This window comes from Tachysurus fulvidraco, chromosome 11, assembly GCF_022655615.1.
Source record: "Tachysurus fulvidraco isolate hzauxx_2018 chromosome 11, HZAU_PFXX_2.0, whole genome shotgun sequence".
Lineage (NCBI taxonomy): Eukaryota > Metazoa > Chordata > Actinopteri > Siluriformes > Bagridae > Tachysurus > Tachysurus fulvidraco.
Genome location: NC_062528.1, coordinates 23921215 through 23935773, shown reverse-complemented (window position 1 = coordinate 23935773; position 14559 = coordinate 23921215). Strand labels below are relative to the sequence as shown.

Below are 14559 nucleotides of genomic sequence, written 5' to 3'. Positions count from 1 at the left end.
CCTTTTACATGCAGTAACATAATTTACCTCTGCTACTCAATTCAAATTTAATTGTACAGTGCTTAACATTTGACATTGTCTCAAAGCAACTTTACAGAACATAAACATAGAACAAAAGGTTAATATAAAGAATAATATAAAGATAAATATAATACAAAATTCAAGATTAATATTAGATATATTTAAACATGTATGTATTTATCCCCAATGAACAAGTCTGAGGTGACTGTGGGGAGGAACAACTTCCTTAAATGGTAAAGGAAGAAACCTTGAGAAGAGCCAGACACAAAGCGGAACCTCATCCTCATATGGGTGACACTGGAGGGTGTAATTATAAATATACAGTCTGATAAATGTTGTAGTGATGAGGAGGTTGTTGTCCTCAAAGACCATATGGAGGTCCTGCATCTCTTTAGTGTAGCAGAGTCTAACTGGAGGTGGTAGATCTCTAGATGCCTCAGGATCCTCATAGATTTGGCTTCATCTCAGCAGAGATCCAAAATCTTATGGCACAAAAGACAGAGCTGGTGCAATTTCTGGATGCCTCGGGATGGGTAGAAAGAGAGAAGCAGTGGAGAGCAGTGATGTCTATGAATGTGCATTTGATCTGATGTAATAGAGCACAATATTATGGGATGTATTATGTGTACGCCTGACTAAAGAGAAGTTTTTAATCTACATTTAAACTGGGAAAGTGTGTCTGAGCCCCGAACACTATCAGGAAGACTATTCCAAAGTTTGGGAACTAAATAAGAAAACGCTCTACCACCTTTAGTAGACTTAGATATTCTGGGAACTAGCAGAAGTCCTGAGTTTTGTGATCTCAGAGAGCATGAAGGATTGTAACATGTTAGAAGACTAGTTAGATACATGGGAGCTAAACCATTAAGAGCCTTGTACGTAAGTAGCAGCAGTTTGTAATCAATTCTAAACTTAACAGGTAGCCAGTGTAGAGATGATAAAATTGGGGTTATATGGTCATACTTTCTTGTCCTAGTGAGAACTCTGGCAGCTGCATTTCGGACTAACTGTAACCTATTTATTAAAGATGCAGGACAACCACCTAGTAATGCATTACAATAGTCCAGTCTAGAGGTCATGAATGCATGAACTAGCTTCTCAGCATCAGATACAGATAGAATGTTTCTCAGCTTGGCAATATTTCTAAGGCGGAAGAAGGCTGTGTTTGTAATATGGGTGATATGATTTTAAAGACAAGTTACTGTCTAATAAACACCCAGGTCTTTCACTTGTAATGGGGTAGAAGGTGTGGGACTACAGATTGGGTGGACTACAAATCCCAGGAGTCAAGATGGTATAAAAGGAACTCAAACTTGGTGACTTCCTCTTTGTGTACCATGTGCTAAGAAAAGCTGTTTGGTGTTTTGAAGGCTGTGTAATAGCAGATGAACACCCACACATACACATTCCTTCTCTATCTTACACATGCACACAGATGCCTTGACCTTAGTTTAACCCTCTCCCCCACCAAAGCAGGACCCTCTGCTTGGCACCTATCGCACTTGCAACACTGAAAGCAGTTGTGAGAAACATGATACTTTGGCTGGGGGGTTCCTATTTTGTGATAACAGCCAAGGCTGCTTTTGTAGACACTAGTATTAAGCTCCAGTACACACCCACTACACCCTCCCTCTTCTATAGTACGATTATATATTCCTGTTTTACCTAATAAACTTTGGAACTTCTCTTCGAAAGACTGACACGTGTGTTTCATTGAGACTTCCCCAAGGCCTTGTGGAGAACAGAAATCGAGCAGAGGTCGAGAGGCTGAATTTAGTTATCCTGCCCAAGCAGCAGATGAGAAAATAGTGATCCTGCCCAAACGGCAGCTGAGAATTCCTTACAGTTCTTGGGGGCTTGTCCGGGACACCAGTATTTGGGTAAGTGCTGATTTGGTATCTTGTCATACTGGCTAAAGTGTAGGCACTTACCTCGTGTACTGTTATCTATATTGGGGATATCAGTATTCGGGCAAGTGCTGATTGGTATCTAGTCATACACAATTTTAGACATATCACGGTGGTACTTTTAAACCTGAATATTTGGCATCTGCTTACATTCAAATTTATGACGGCTTTGGGGACCCTGATTAGGATTATCAGTACATGACAGACGGTTATAAGAAATGGCTAGAAATGAAACTAATCTGGGATAAATATCACTCTATTCCAAACTCAAAACAAACAAACAAATAAATAAATAATAGAATTAAAATCTCTGCCGAAGTTTGATCCTCAAACTAAACTGAAATCGCTAATCCTTTGTTCTTCACAACCTTCATGCATAATTGTAGATTTGAGGTGCCGAAGGTGCTAAAATATCAGCTCAGAGATCGTAGCAATATGACAGTTAAAACTCTAGGGGAGAGAATGTGCACCATGGAAGGCGATGGCATTTCAGAAAGTAAACAAGTAGTATGCCTCGCTGTGGCTGAAGGCAATGTATACAATGGTGACTCGGCCCGAGGGAGGGGCCGAGGGAGAGGCCGTGGAAGAGAAGTAAGTAACTCATACTCCCAAAGCCCTGCCGTCTGTTTTTATTGTGGTAGGAATGGGCATTGAATCAAGAGATGTAGACTTAGAGAGATGGGAGATGTTCCCATAGGTCCCCTTCCAGCACTGCCTCCCCAACCACCTCAGACTGCACCCTGCCCATTCACCGGTATGCAGGCAAATCCCTATAACGCATAGGGATGCCCACAGAGCGTGACCCTGACCATGCTACATTGTACATATGAATCACATCAGGTAAATGAAATGCCTTTTCTTGAGTTATCTTTGATACAGCAGCTACAATGTCAGTAATGGGGAAGCAATATGAGGGTCCTCTCTCAGGCCGATCCGTTAGCTCTGTGGGAATAGAAGGGATCACAAAAGAAATGCCTTTTACTCCATCCCTCCTCGTCACATGTCCTTCTGATCCTAACATTTTTTTTACGTCACCGATTTGTTTATATGTCAGAGTGCCCTTTTAATCTTTTGGAGAGGGATCTCATGAGGAGGCTACACGTTTCCATTAGCTTCTCTGGCTCTAAACTTGTTGTTTCTGTTCCTGAGTCTGCTCCATTGTCACACTTATCTGATGTGACGTTTAACGACGTTTCTCTCTACACAGAAATCCTCGCACTGCACCCCACAACCTCCGATCTACCAGCACTGCTCGACTGGTTCCACCATCTCTCAGGGTAAGAGGCAAGTTTACTACAAGACTCTTCTCTGTTGTCGGAACCAAGGTGGTGGAATGAACTTCCCCTAGAGGTCCGGACAGCTGAGTCACTGGCTATTTTCAAGCAGCGGTTGAAGACCTACTTATTCAGGAAACACTTCAACTAGCACTTCTTTCCTTATCTTTTGCATAAAAAAAAAAAACTTTGACACTTTTTCATTGTAACTTTGAACAAATGTTTTAAACTCATGGTATCTTAAGTATGTAACCTAGTGAACCAGCATTAATGTATTCACTGTTAGAGATTTCAGCACTTATGTACGTTGCTCTGGATAAGGGCGTCTGCCAAATGCTGTAAATGTAAATGTCAAAATCACCATCCTCATCTTTTGCTTTACTAGACACTCTACCACCCTCATTGTGGGCTGATCATAAGAATGACATGGGTCTCGTGCAGTGTACACCCTATAAGGCTAAGTTAAAACATTTAGACCCTGTGTTTGTTAAACAATATCCTTTGTATGAAGCTAAATTGCAGGGCATGGATGGAGTTTTACAATCTCTTCTACAACAGGGAGTAGTCAAACCATGTGTAAGTTCAACACTCCTGTTAATCCGGTCCCCAAGTTGGATGGTTCCTGGCGTTTCACACAAGACTTGAGGAAAATAAATGACATCATCATCCCTGTGGCACCTGTTATGTCAGATGTGGCCTCAATTCACACAGTGGGTGGCAGTATACATGGACATGCCTACCACAAGGGTATATTGCTTCTCCGGCAGTGTTCTCTGCTGTTGTAAGGGATGCATTATGTGATCTTGTTCTCCCCACTGGTTCTGTTGTCTTACAGTATGCCGATGACTTCTAAGTCTCCGCAGACTCTGAAAAACTCTGTGAACAAGCCTCCCTCCGCCTCCTGTGCCATCTAGCTTCAAAAGGCTTCAAGGTTTCAAGAACCAAGTTGCAGTTCTGTCTGCCCACAGTGAAGTATCTGGGGTTTGAACTCTCACAAGGCAGAAAAAAAACTCTCTCAAGACCGTATACAGGCAATCCTCAACACACGGCGTCCTGACACGCTCTCATGGCTTTCCTGGGGCTGATAAACTACTGCCATCAATGGATACCTGACTGTTCTTACTATGACAAATGCTTCCGGTCCGCAATCTCCCGCAAGGGCCCAATGCAATGTTTGTTAACATGGAGTCCTGAAATGCTCAAAGTGTATGAGGCTCCACAGACGGCTTTATGTTCCGCTTCTTCTCTGGGGCTCCCGAAGTATGAGAGAGTTTCATCTCTATACCTGCAAGCATGAGGGCACTGCCTCTGCTGTCTTGGCCCATGAGCATAGGGTGGCGGGGGGAGGGGGATTGGGGGGCATGCGACTATGTGCATTCCTGTCTAAAACACTTTATACTGTTGCCCAGGGCTTACCTTCGTGTCTCCGGGCTGTGGCCACCTGTGCTGTGATGGTACAAGATGATGAGAAAATTGTCCTGTCTCATCCCCTGATCTTACATTCACCACATCAGGTTATACAGGTCCTTCAGAACTTAAAGACTCAACACATGATGGCACAAAGGAGGTCAGGTTATGAAACTATATTATGTTTAACCAGTAATTTAGAAATCAAAGCCACCTTCTCTTTAGATACGTTAGGTCATGCTCTTGCACGTCTACTTAGAACTCAGGATGCCACACTGCAGGACACTCCGCATGATTGCAGTGCTGAAATCATTCACTCTACTAGCATTCGCACTGATTTATAATCCACTCCATTAAATACAGGCGATTCACTATTTGTTCATGGCTCTTGTTCAAAGCCATATGATGGTCACTTTCTGTGTGGGTATTCTCTGTATGCTCTGCCTGATGTTGTTGTTGAAGCTTACTCTTTACCTTCTATGTCTGCACAGGCAGCTGAACTTTTTGCTTTAACTCGAACATGTATTCTCTCTGAGGGTAAGGATGTAACAATCTACACTAATTCACGTTATGCTTTTGGTGTCGCCCATGATTCGGACGAATTTGGCAAAAATGTGGTTTTCGCTCCGCCGAGAGGAAACTTATTTCCCACTCTTCACTGGTGCAGGTCGTGCGCGAGTTTCACAGTGTTACACATCATGCCCGAAGAGGGGTATGGGAAGATATGAATAAACTTTTTTTGTGTAGCTAATTTAAAAGGTACAATGGACTCAATCTTATCTAGATGTCTGACCTGCGCTCAAAATAAACCTACTAAAAGCGCAGCTAAACATGAAAATCTTCCAAAAGTAACTGCACCATTTTCTGAATGACAAAATGATTTTACACACATGCCACCACAGGGGCCTTTCAAATGTCTCCTGGTGATGGTAGATAAGTTCTCATGGTGGGTAGAGGCTTTCCCCTGTCAGCATGAAAATTCTAAGCTTGTAACACGTATTCTGGCCAAAGAAATCTTGCCGAGTTATGGTGTCCCACACGCTATTGACTCAGACAAAGGAATGCCATTTACTTCCAAAATAACACAAAATCTGTGTAAGTACCTGTCTCTGTCATGGCACTTTCATATTCCTTATCATCCCCAATCCTTAGGGATAGTGGAAAGAACTAATTGAACAATTAAGGATAAGTTGACTAAAGCTAGGCAGGTGACGGGTAGCAAAAATTGGGTTGACTTGTTACCCGCTGTTCTAGCAGAAATGAGAATGACACCGCGAAAAGATGTCCATCTATAACCACACAAAATTATTTTTGGTCGTTCGTTTCCCACACCCTGGAAGAAGGGTAAGCCAGCTATAGGTACAAATAATCTTGATGTGCATATCGCTGAGTATTCCGCTGCCTTGATTGACACTTTATCAAGACACTATGAACAAATTTCAGCAGCTATAACTGTCATTTCCAAGGTACCGACACATCCCTTTCAAGTTGGAGATATGGTCTTAATTATATCATTAAAACCTCAACCATTGGGCGAGAGTAAATATGATGGGCCAGCGGTAATAGTCGTGACTACACGAACAGGTGTACTAACTGATCTTTTTCCACAGTGGATCCATGCTATCAGGGTGAAGAGATGTCATCCAGGGGTCGACTCCGCTGTGAATGCATAAAAGAATTATCTGTGTGTTACCATTTTCTTTGTTACAGAGATACAGCCTTCTAACCATTCCATGAGTTTTCTAGAAGGTGCCTTCAACCTCCTGGCTTCTCCAACCATCACTTCACGACGCTCAGCAGTGACCCCACGGACCTTTCTGTGCCAGTTCTTCGGGACATCATTAAAGCTGCAGGAGGTGACGGGAAAGGCTGAAGAAAACTGAACGACCACCTCTAGTTGAGCACAGGACACAGAACCAGTGACCAGTATGGTTGTCAGCCTCCTCATCTTGATCATCTGCCTTGGGACAGGGTTACCTGTCCAAGCGCATCCTCACGACAACGAATTCTGAGAAATGACTGCGAGTCTGGGCCAGGCCAGGCAACATACTAACAGTGATTACTCATTTAGCCTGGCTTCCAGAGAAAGATAGATAATCATATATGAGTTGTTTATACATTATAACTTTATGATAATGTTGCAGACTTTCTGTACAGAGCACATTGTTCTTCCTCTCTCTCACACAATCCTTCTCTATCTTACACATACACACAGATGCCTTGACCTTAGTTTAACCCCCTTCCCACCATAGCTTTGCACCTATTGCACTTGCAACACCGAAAGCAGTTGTAAGAAACATGATACTTTGGCTGGTGGGGTTCCTACTTTGTGATAACAGCCAAGGCTGCTTTTGTAGACACTAGCATTAAACTCCAGTACACACCCACTACACCCTCCCTCTTCTTGTATGACTATATATTCCTGTTTTACCTAATAAACTTTGGAACTTCTCTTTGAAAGACTGACATGTGTGTTTCATTGAGACTTCCCCAAGGCCTTGTGGAGAACAGAAATCGAGCAGAGGTCTAGAGGCTGAATTTAGTTATCCTGCCCAGGTGGCAGATGGGAAAATAGTGATCCTGCCCAAACGGCAGATCAGAATTCCTTATCGAATGCAAAGTGTGAGCGCTTCTGTGTACTGGTTTTTGGACCGATAAGTAGTTTTTCTTTTTCTGTCTTCTTGTAAGTAAATGTATAAGATTTTTGACCATATACATCTACATTTACATTTACATTTACAGCATTTGGCAGACGCCCTTATCCAGAGCAACGTACATAAATCCTTAAATCTCTAACATTGAATACATTAATGCTGGTTCACTAGGTTACATACTTAAGATACCATAAGTTTAAAACATTTGTTCAAAGTTACAATGAAAAAGTGTCAAAGGTTGTATTTTTTTTAATGCAAAAAATAAGGAAAGAAGTGCTAGTTGAAGTGTTTCCTGAATAAGTAGGTCTTCAACCGCCACATGAAAATAGCCAGTGACTCAGCTGTCCAGACCTCTAGGGGAAGTTCATTCCACCACCTTGGTGCCAGAACAGAGAAGAGTCTTGTAGTATACGTGCAGTGCGAGGAATGATGAGGGCTTTGAGGTAAGAGGGAGCTGGTCCATTTTTGGCTTTGTAGGCCAACATCAGTGATTTGAATCTGATGCGTGCAGCTACCGGAAGCCAGTGGAGGGATCGCAGCAGGGGGGTGGTATGCGAGAACTTTGGCAGGTTGAAAACAAGCCGGGCAGCTGCATTTTGGATCATTTGCAGAGGACGGATTGCGTTCATAGGTAGGCCTGCCAGCAGTGCATTGCAGTAATCCAGTCTAGAAATGACAAGAGACTGAACAAGTACCTGAGCAGTCTGTGTGGACAAAAATGGCCGAATCCTTCTAATGTTTTAGAGAAGAAACCGACATAAGCGAGTCAAATTAGCAACATGAGAGGAAAAGGACAGTCCATGGTTACCCCAAGGTTGCGAGCTGTGGCTGAAGGGGAGATCAGATCGTTGTGCAAGGATATAGCAAGATCATGACCTGGGGATGAATCACCTGGGATGAACAGCAGTTCAGTTTTGCTAGGATTGAGCTTTAACTTTTTTTCTTTTTTTTTTTTTTTCTTCAGACATGCTGAGATCTGGTCAGAAGCTGTGGCATCTAAGGGTGGGAAAGAGAAGATAAGTTGTGTATCATCAGCATAGCAGTGGTAAGAGAACCCATGTGATGAAATAACTTCACCAAGAAAGAGAGTATACAGGGAGAAAAGAAGAGGACCAACTACTGAGCCCTGTGGGATGCCAGTGGAGAGTCTGCGTGGAGCAGATGTCACTCCCCTCAATGTTACCTGATATGAGCGTCCTTTCAGGTAGGAAGCAAACCATTCGCAAGCTTATCCATGTTGGTCCATGTTGATCTCTGATTCTCTTTTCCATATCAGTCCGTCTCTGTCCTCTGATCCTGGTCTACTCTATCAGTCCTTGGCCTTGACCTTTGTCCCACACAGATCCTCTGCCCCTGGTCCTGTGTTGGCTCCTGCTCACTGCTGCTGGTCGATGCTACAGAGCCCTGAGCACAAGAATGACCAGACATAGGAACAGTTTCTTCCCTCAGGCAATCCATCTGATGAACACCTAACACCTAATATTTGTACTATGTATAGCTCAATTGCACATTTCATACTTGCACATCTGTACATACATACATACATACATATTGTCTATACTGTTTACTGTTTACTTTTACAATTTACAATTGCACATTTCTCACACTTGCAAATTTGTACGTACAAATTGCCTATATTTGTATATGTATATTTCAACTGCACATTTCACACCTGTAAATGTGTACATACAATTTCATCTATACTGTATATGTCATTCAGTTACACTGTGGAGCTTCTGTCACTAAAACAAATTCCTTGCATGTGAAAACATGCCTGGCAATAAAGCTGATTCTGATTCTGATCCTTGTTATGTTCTACCAATCCCTGGACATCATTCTTGTCCCTGGTGTTGGCCTATGGTCCATGTTGATCTCTGATTCTCTTTTCCATTTCAGTCCTTCTCTGTCCTCTGATCCTTGTCTACTCTATCAGTCCTTTGTCCCACACAGATCCTCTGCCCCTGATCCTGTGTTGGATCCTGCTCACTGCTGCTGAGGATGCTCCATATGGAGCCTGAAGATACACAGGATTACTGTAGACGGTACCGTGTAGAGACCATGGGGTTAGCTTTTCCATCAGTGAACAGTTGATAACTTCAACAAGACAGATTTCATATAATAAATAGAATAACTCTGGTTAACTAATCAGACTTTAGGCTCTGGCTTGTTGATTAGAAGGTTGGGCTTCAAGCACCAGCACCGGCAAACTGCTTCTGAGCAACACTTTAAACCCTCCTGCCCCAAGCGTACAACATCATGGCTGGCTTTATAATCCCATTTTTAGGTGTTTATATTGATTTATAATCTCACTTTAGGTGTTTATAATGATTTATAATCCCACTTTCAGTGTTTATAATGATTTATAATCCCACTCTCTGGTGTCACCCAGATGAGGATGAGGTTCCCTTTTCAGTCTGGTTCCTCTCAATGTTTCTTCCTCATGTTGTCTCAACACCACTGATTCTCTCATTTGGGTTAAATGTAAATCTATGTCCTTTCTAAAAATGCTATAAAATCAATATGGAATCGATCTGGATTTGATTTGTCTCTTGTTGTATTCCCCCATGTTTCTCTGAGGCCTTGACCTTGACCTTCAGTGCTCCTGTGGTTCCTCTGACAATTTTTCTTTGGAATCTTTCACAAGCATAAATAGAACTTTAACAGTTTTCATTATCAAAACTATCCCCATTTTTCCACCTACACATTGACCTGATAATCTCTGTTTTTGTTGTAGAACATTCTGTGTGACCAAAATAACTCCAGGTTCATCAGCTTGGTGTTCTGTAGTCTAAACATGAGGTGGATAATTCTGCAGTCAGCTTGTGCTCTGAGGTGAACGTGTGAAGGACATGATCTAGACCATACAGATGCAAAGAAAAATACAGAAAACATGGACAAAACCATGACATGAGGAGCAGATGTGTGCACTGACCTTCACAATGAACTTATAAATAGAATTTAAAAGATTGTTTAATGTTTTAAATAACAGGAATATAAAGAATAACCTCACATTATTTAAACCTTTTGGTACTATGTGTTTTCATCACCTTTCCATGATTAAAAGCAGCCTATATTTAATTTTCTTTCCATTTCTTTTAACTTCTGTATTAAAGTTTTTTTTTGTTTGTTTGTTTTTTACAGTATTAAAATCCTATCACGTTTGTTCAGTAAACGAACCAGCTGGGACAGTCAGATCACCTTTCTTTTTTCCTCACCCCCAAATATGCACCCCTCATCAATCGAGTGAAGCCATCAGTAAGAACCATCAAAGTCTGGCCCGCAGAAGCAGATTTCACACTCCAGGAAAGGTTTCAACACACAGACTGGAGTACATTTGTCCAGCCGTGACACTCACACGGACATTGATTGTTACACCTCCTCTGTACTGGATTACATCTCTACCACCATAGACAGTGTCACTACTAAGAAACAGATCATCATTTACCCAAATCAGAAGCCATGGATGAACAAGGAGGTGCGCCTCCTGTTGAAGGCACGCAATACTGCCTTCAGATCAGGCGACGCACAGGCCTACAGCATATCCAGAACTAACCTGAAGAGTTCAAGATCAAGTTCAACTTTATTTATATAGCACATATACAAACAGCCACACTTCTGACCAAAGTGATTCATAGTGTGTTTGACATTACACATACACAAAATAGAGTTCAAAAAGCAAAAATAAGAATTATTAAAAAAGTAGACAAAATAAAATAACCAATTTAAAAGAAAATTATAGAAATATAAACTATAAAATATAAACTATATAAAAATATAAACTAAACCTATATGAAGAGGGGCATCAAAGAGGCCAAGCACTGCTACAAGCGGAAGGTAGAGGAGCATTTTTCCAACTCAGACCCTCGACACATGTGGCAAGGCATTCAGGTCATCAGCGATTACAAATCCCCCCACTCCACCCCTGCTGCCACCGAAGTCCTCTTCTTGAACGAGCTTAATGACTTTTATGCTTGCTTTGAGAGAGACAACAATGAAACTGCCACCAAGCCCAAACCCTCGGCTGACCACCCTCCAATCGTACTCTCCTCCACAGATGTCTGCAACGCACCGAGCCAGATAAGCGCACACAAAGCCACAAAGACTTTTTTTTGTCTGACGCTGATGCCACGGTGACTTGTTATATACAGTATCTGCGCACCATTGATAATGGCTTTTTTTAAGTTGTGGTGCACGCGCTTAACTCAGAGTCAGTCTATAAAGTTGATAAAACTAACTCTTTTCAGCTGTTCTGTAATCGAAAACTCTGAGTTTAAACTTGAACTCTGAGTTGACAAACCCTGAGATGGGAAACTCTGAGTTGGTTGAACCACCTTTCTGAAACAGGCCCCTGTTATTGGACTGAATGCCTAGTTTTGGTCAGAAGATCTATGAGGACTTTAAACTTCACACTAAAATCCCTGATATCCCTGACGAGCGTTCACTCTGAATTAAAGAACCTCATCTTGGCCTCATCACTTGGGCAAATGAACTAAGGAAAAAACCCCAATTACTTTGAGAGAAATCTATAAATAAACCAAACAAATAAACCAGCCATTTCACTGAACCCTTCATAATCACAAAGGCGTGAATCTTTTAGACTTAAATACATGTTTACTAACAGTGACCTACTTTAAATATGAGAACATTAATAATAGAATAAAATAGAATTTTATTTATTTGTTTCTATACTTCTGAAAAGCTGCTTTGAGACAATTTGAATTGTCAAAAGCACAATACAAATAAACTGAAAGGAATTTTTTTTTATTGAACTATGTGAACTATATATAATATATAATATAAAATATAGAGCGTTAGAGCATCTAACTTTATGACAACTTTTATTTTGTTTTGTTTTTTGTTTTTGTCAATGTGACTGTAGCGACACTTATACACGACAAGGAAAGAAAGCTCTGTCAAAATAAAAGTATGCTGCGGTACAAGAAGATATTCACAGTAAATACTACTAATATTACTTTAAATTTTATATATATATATATATATATATATATATATATATATATATATATATATATATATATATATTTTTTTTTTCTTAATATTTTAAAACCAAAAGACTTTTAACATACCATTACAAAAAATGATATCATTTCATGTTCAGCTTATGCACCATTTAACAATAGTCATTTTATCCTACTTGTTTAGATAAAATTTAAAAAGACAATTTAAATGCATATATTAAAATAATGGGAGTTAATTAGCTGGCCAGCCTCAGATTTTTAACAATACAAAACTCTCAAATATAATTAACTTGACAAATAGAACAAATATCTGTTTAAAACGCCCCTCAAAATGACCAACAAATCATGAAGGCAGTGATTAAGGCAGTTAATGACGACACACGGCTGGAACACTATTACTGACTAGTTGAGTAGGAGGAGACTCCAGATACAATTAGGACTGAGGACACAATAAAAGACAGAAGTTGCTGACTAGTTAAACATTGGTGTATGCAGTTTGGGAACAATGGTGACGACAGGAGTAAGTTTGGCATTTGTGGGGCTTTTTCTTGCCTTCAGTGCTGTGAGCAGTGTTCCTGCAGCCCCACCAAATGTGAAAAAGCTCTCTCAGGATCCTCAGCTTCCTGGGATGCCCACTGTGCTGCCGCATACACCTGGCCAGTTTCAGAAATGCCAAGTGCAAGACTATGAAAGAATTCCTTGTGGAGAACCTGGCATCGTGGCTACTAGGTGTAATGCCATAAACTGCTGTTTTGATGGTCAACACTGCTATTATGGGAAAACTGGTAAGCTTGAAATCCTGCTTGACTCTTGATTGGGGTTTAACATGAAACTGATTCCTTTCTATTTTGGTGTTCCCAGTGACTGTCCAGTGTACAATTGATGGCCAGTTTGTGCTGGTGGCAGCCAGAGATACAACTCGTCCCAGGATAAGCCTGGAGTCCATCAGCCTGTTGGGAGGAAACAGTGGACCCTGTAGTCCTGTTGACTCAAATGCAGCCTTTGCTATTTACCAGTTTGCTGTGACTGCTTGTGGGACAACCATGATGGTTTGTGTCACTTTATTTTTCTTCCCCTAACTGCGTTGCTCATTTCATTTAGATGTTTATTGTGCTCTCTACTTTTCTCCTGTCTAGGTAAAAGGTGGTTATGTGGTCTATGAAAACAGGATGGTTTCTTCCTATGAAGTTGGAATTGGACCCCGAGGCTCAATCACAAGAGACACTACTTATGAGTAAGTGATCGAAAACTCCTGGTTCCAGGATTAATTAAGGGGTTTTACTAACCTGCCATTTCCTTTTTGTAGGCTTTATTTCCAGTGTAAATATTCAGGTGTTGGCTTGGCTGCTTTGTCTATTGAGCCTTCAGCTAATGTTGATCCTCTGCCCATCGTTGCTTCTGGACCACTGCAAGTAGAACTAAGACTAGGAAAAGGGCTCTGTCTCACAAAGGGTTGTGTAGAAGGTGAGCACTGTCTGGATATTGATGCAGTTTCAGTGGCTTCAACAGATGCTGACTTCTCCTCTCTCCCAACAGAACAAATAGCCTATAACTCTTACTATAGTGCTAGTGACTACCCTGTGACCAAGGTTCTGAGGGAACCGGTGTACGTCGAAGTGCGCATTGTTGGAAGAACCGATCCAAACATTGTCCTGAGCTTGGGCAACTGCTGGGCGACTTCTTCCCCTAACCCCTACAGTCTTCCCCAGTGGGACCTTCTGGTGTCCGGGTAAGCTTCCGGGATTTGTTTGTAGCCCACTGTCTATATTGAACAGGAAGTGATGCCCTTATGTATCCCCAAGGTGTCCCTACAAGGATGACCGCTACTTGACCAAGCTGATCCCAGTTAGTGGAACATCTGGACTTGCATACCCTACCCATTACAGGCGCTTTGTCCTGAAGATGTTCACGTTTGTGGACAAGACCTCTATGGCTCCCATGCAAGAGACGGTAAATGCTCGTTCTACATGCTTCTGCATGGTGTGGGTTCTTTTTTTGTTTAGGTTCTCTTCCTTTCCCTCAGCTCTACATCCACTGCAGTACAGCTGTGTGTCTTCCGAGTGTGCTGGACTCCTGTGAACCAATGTGCACCAGAACAAGTAAGTAGACCCCTTATTGCTGTTTGCTGCTTCTCCTGACAGAATAGCTTATTGAGCTGTGGCTTTTTCCCCCTCCATTTTTAGGAAGAGATGTTTCTGCAGTGGAAGAAGGTGCTTCTCGCTTATCAGGAGTAGTGTCTAGTGGAGGTGTGATCTTTACTCAAAATTCCTCTCCTTTGATTTAAAGCTGTGTAAAATAAATGCATTTGCCTTTCAAA

The 14559-nt window shown here is 41.5% G+C and overlaps 1 protein-coding gene across 1 annotated transcript; it reads left to right on the top strand.

The window, feature by feature from the left end:
- The first annotated feature begins 12717 nt into the window (after nt 1–12717).
- Nucleotides 12718–14559, top strand: LOC113649099 (zona pellucida sperm-binding protein 4-like). The gene is made up of 8 exons (XM_027156711.1): nt 12718–13027; nt 13104–13291; nt 13379–13476; nt 13549–13706; nt 13779–13971; nt 14045–14192; nt 14266–14341; nt 14426–14559. The coding sequence occupies exons 1-8, from the start codon at nt 12748–12750 to the stop codon at nt 14524–14526; spliced, it is 1242 nt and encodes a 413-aa protein (XP_027012512.1). The 5' UTR covers nt 12718–12747; the 3' UTR covers nt 14527–14559.

Coding starts and splice junctions, on each gene's coding strand:
- LOC113649099 (XM_027156711.1), top strand. CDS start 12,748: ATGGTGACGACAGGAGTAAGTTTGGCATTTGTGGGGCTTTTTCTTGCC. Junction 13,972..14,044: donor TGGGACCTTCTGGTGTCCGG/GTAAGCTTCCGG, acceptor TGTATCCCCAAG/GTGTCCCTACAAGGATGACC. Junction 14,342..14,425: donor ACCAATGTGCACCAGAACAA/GTAAGTAGACCC, acceptor CTCCATTTTTAG/GAAGAGATGTTTCTGCAGTG.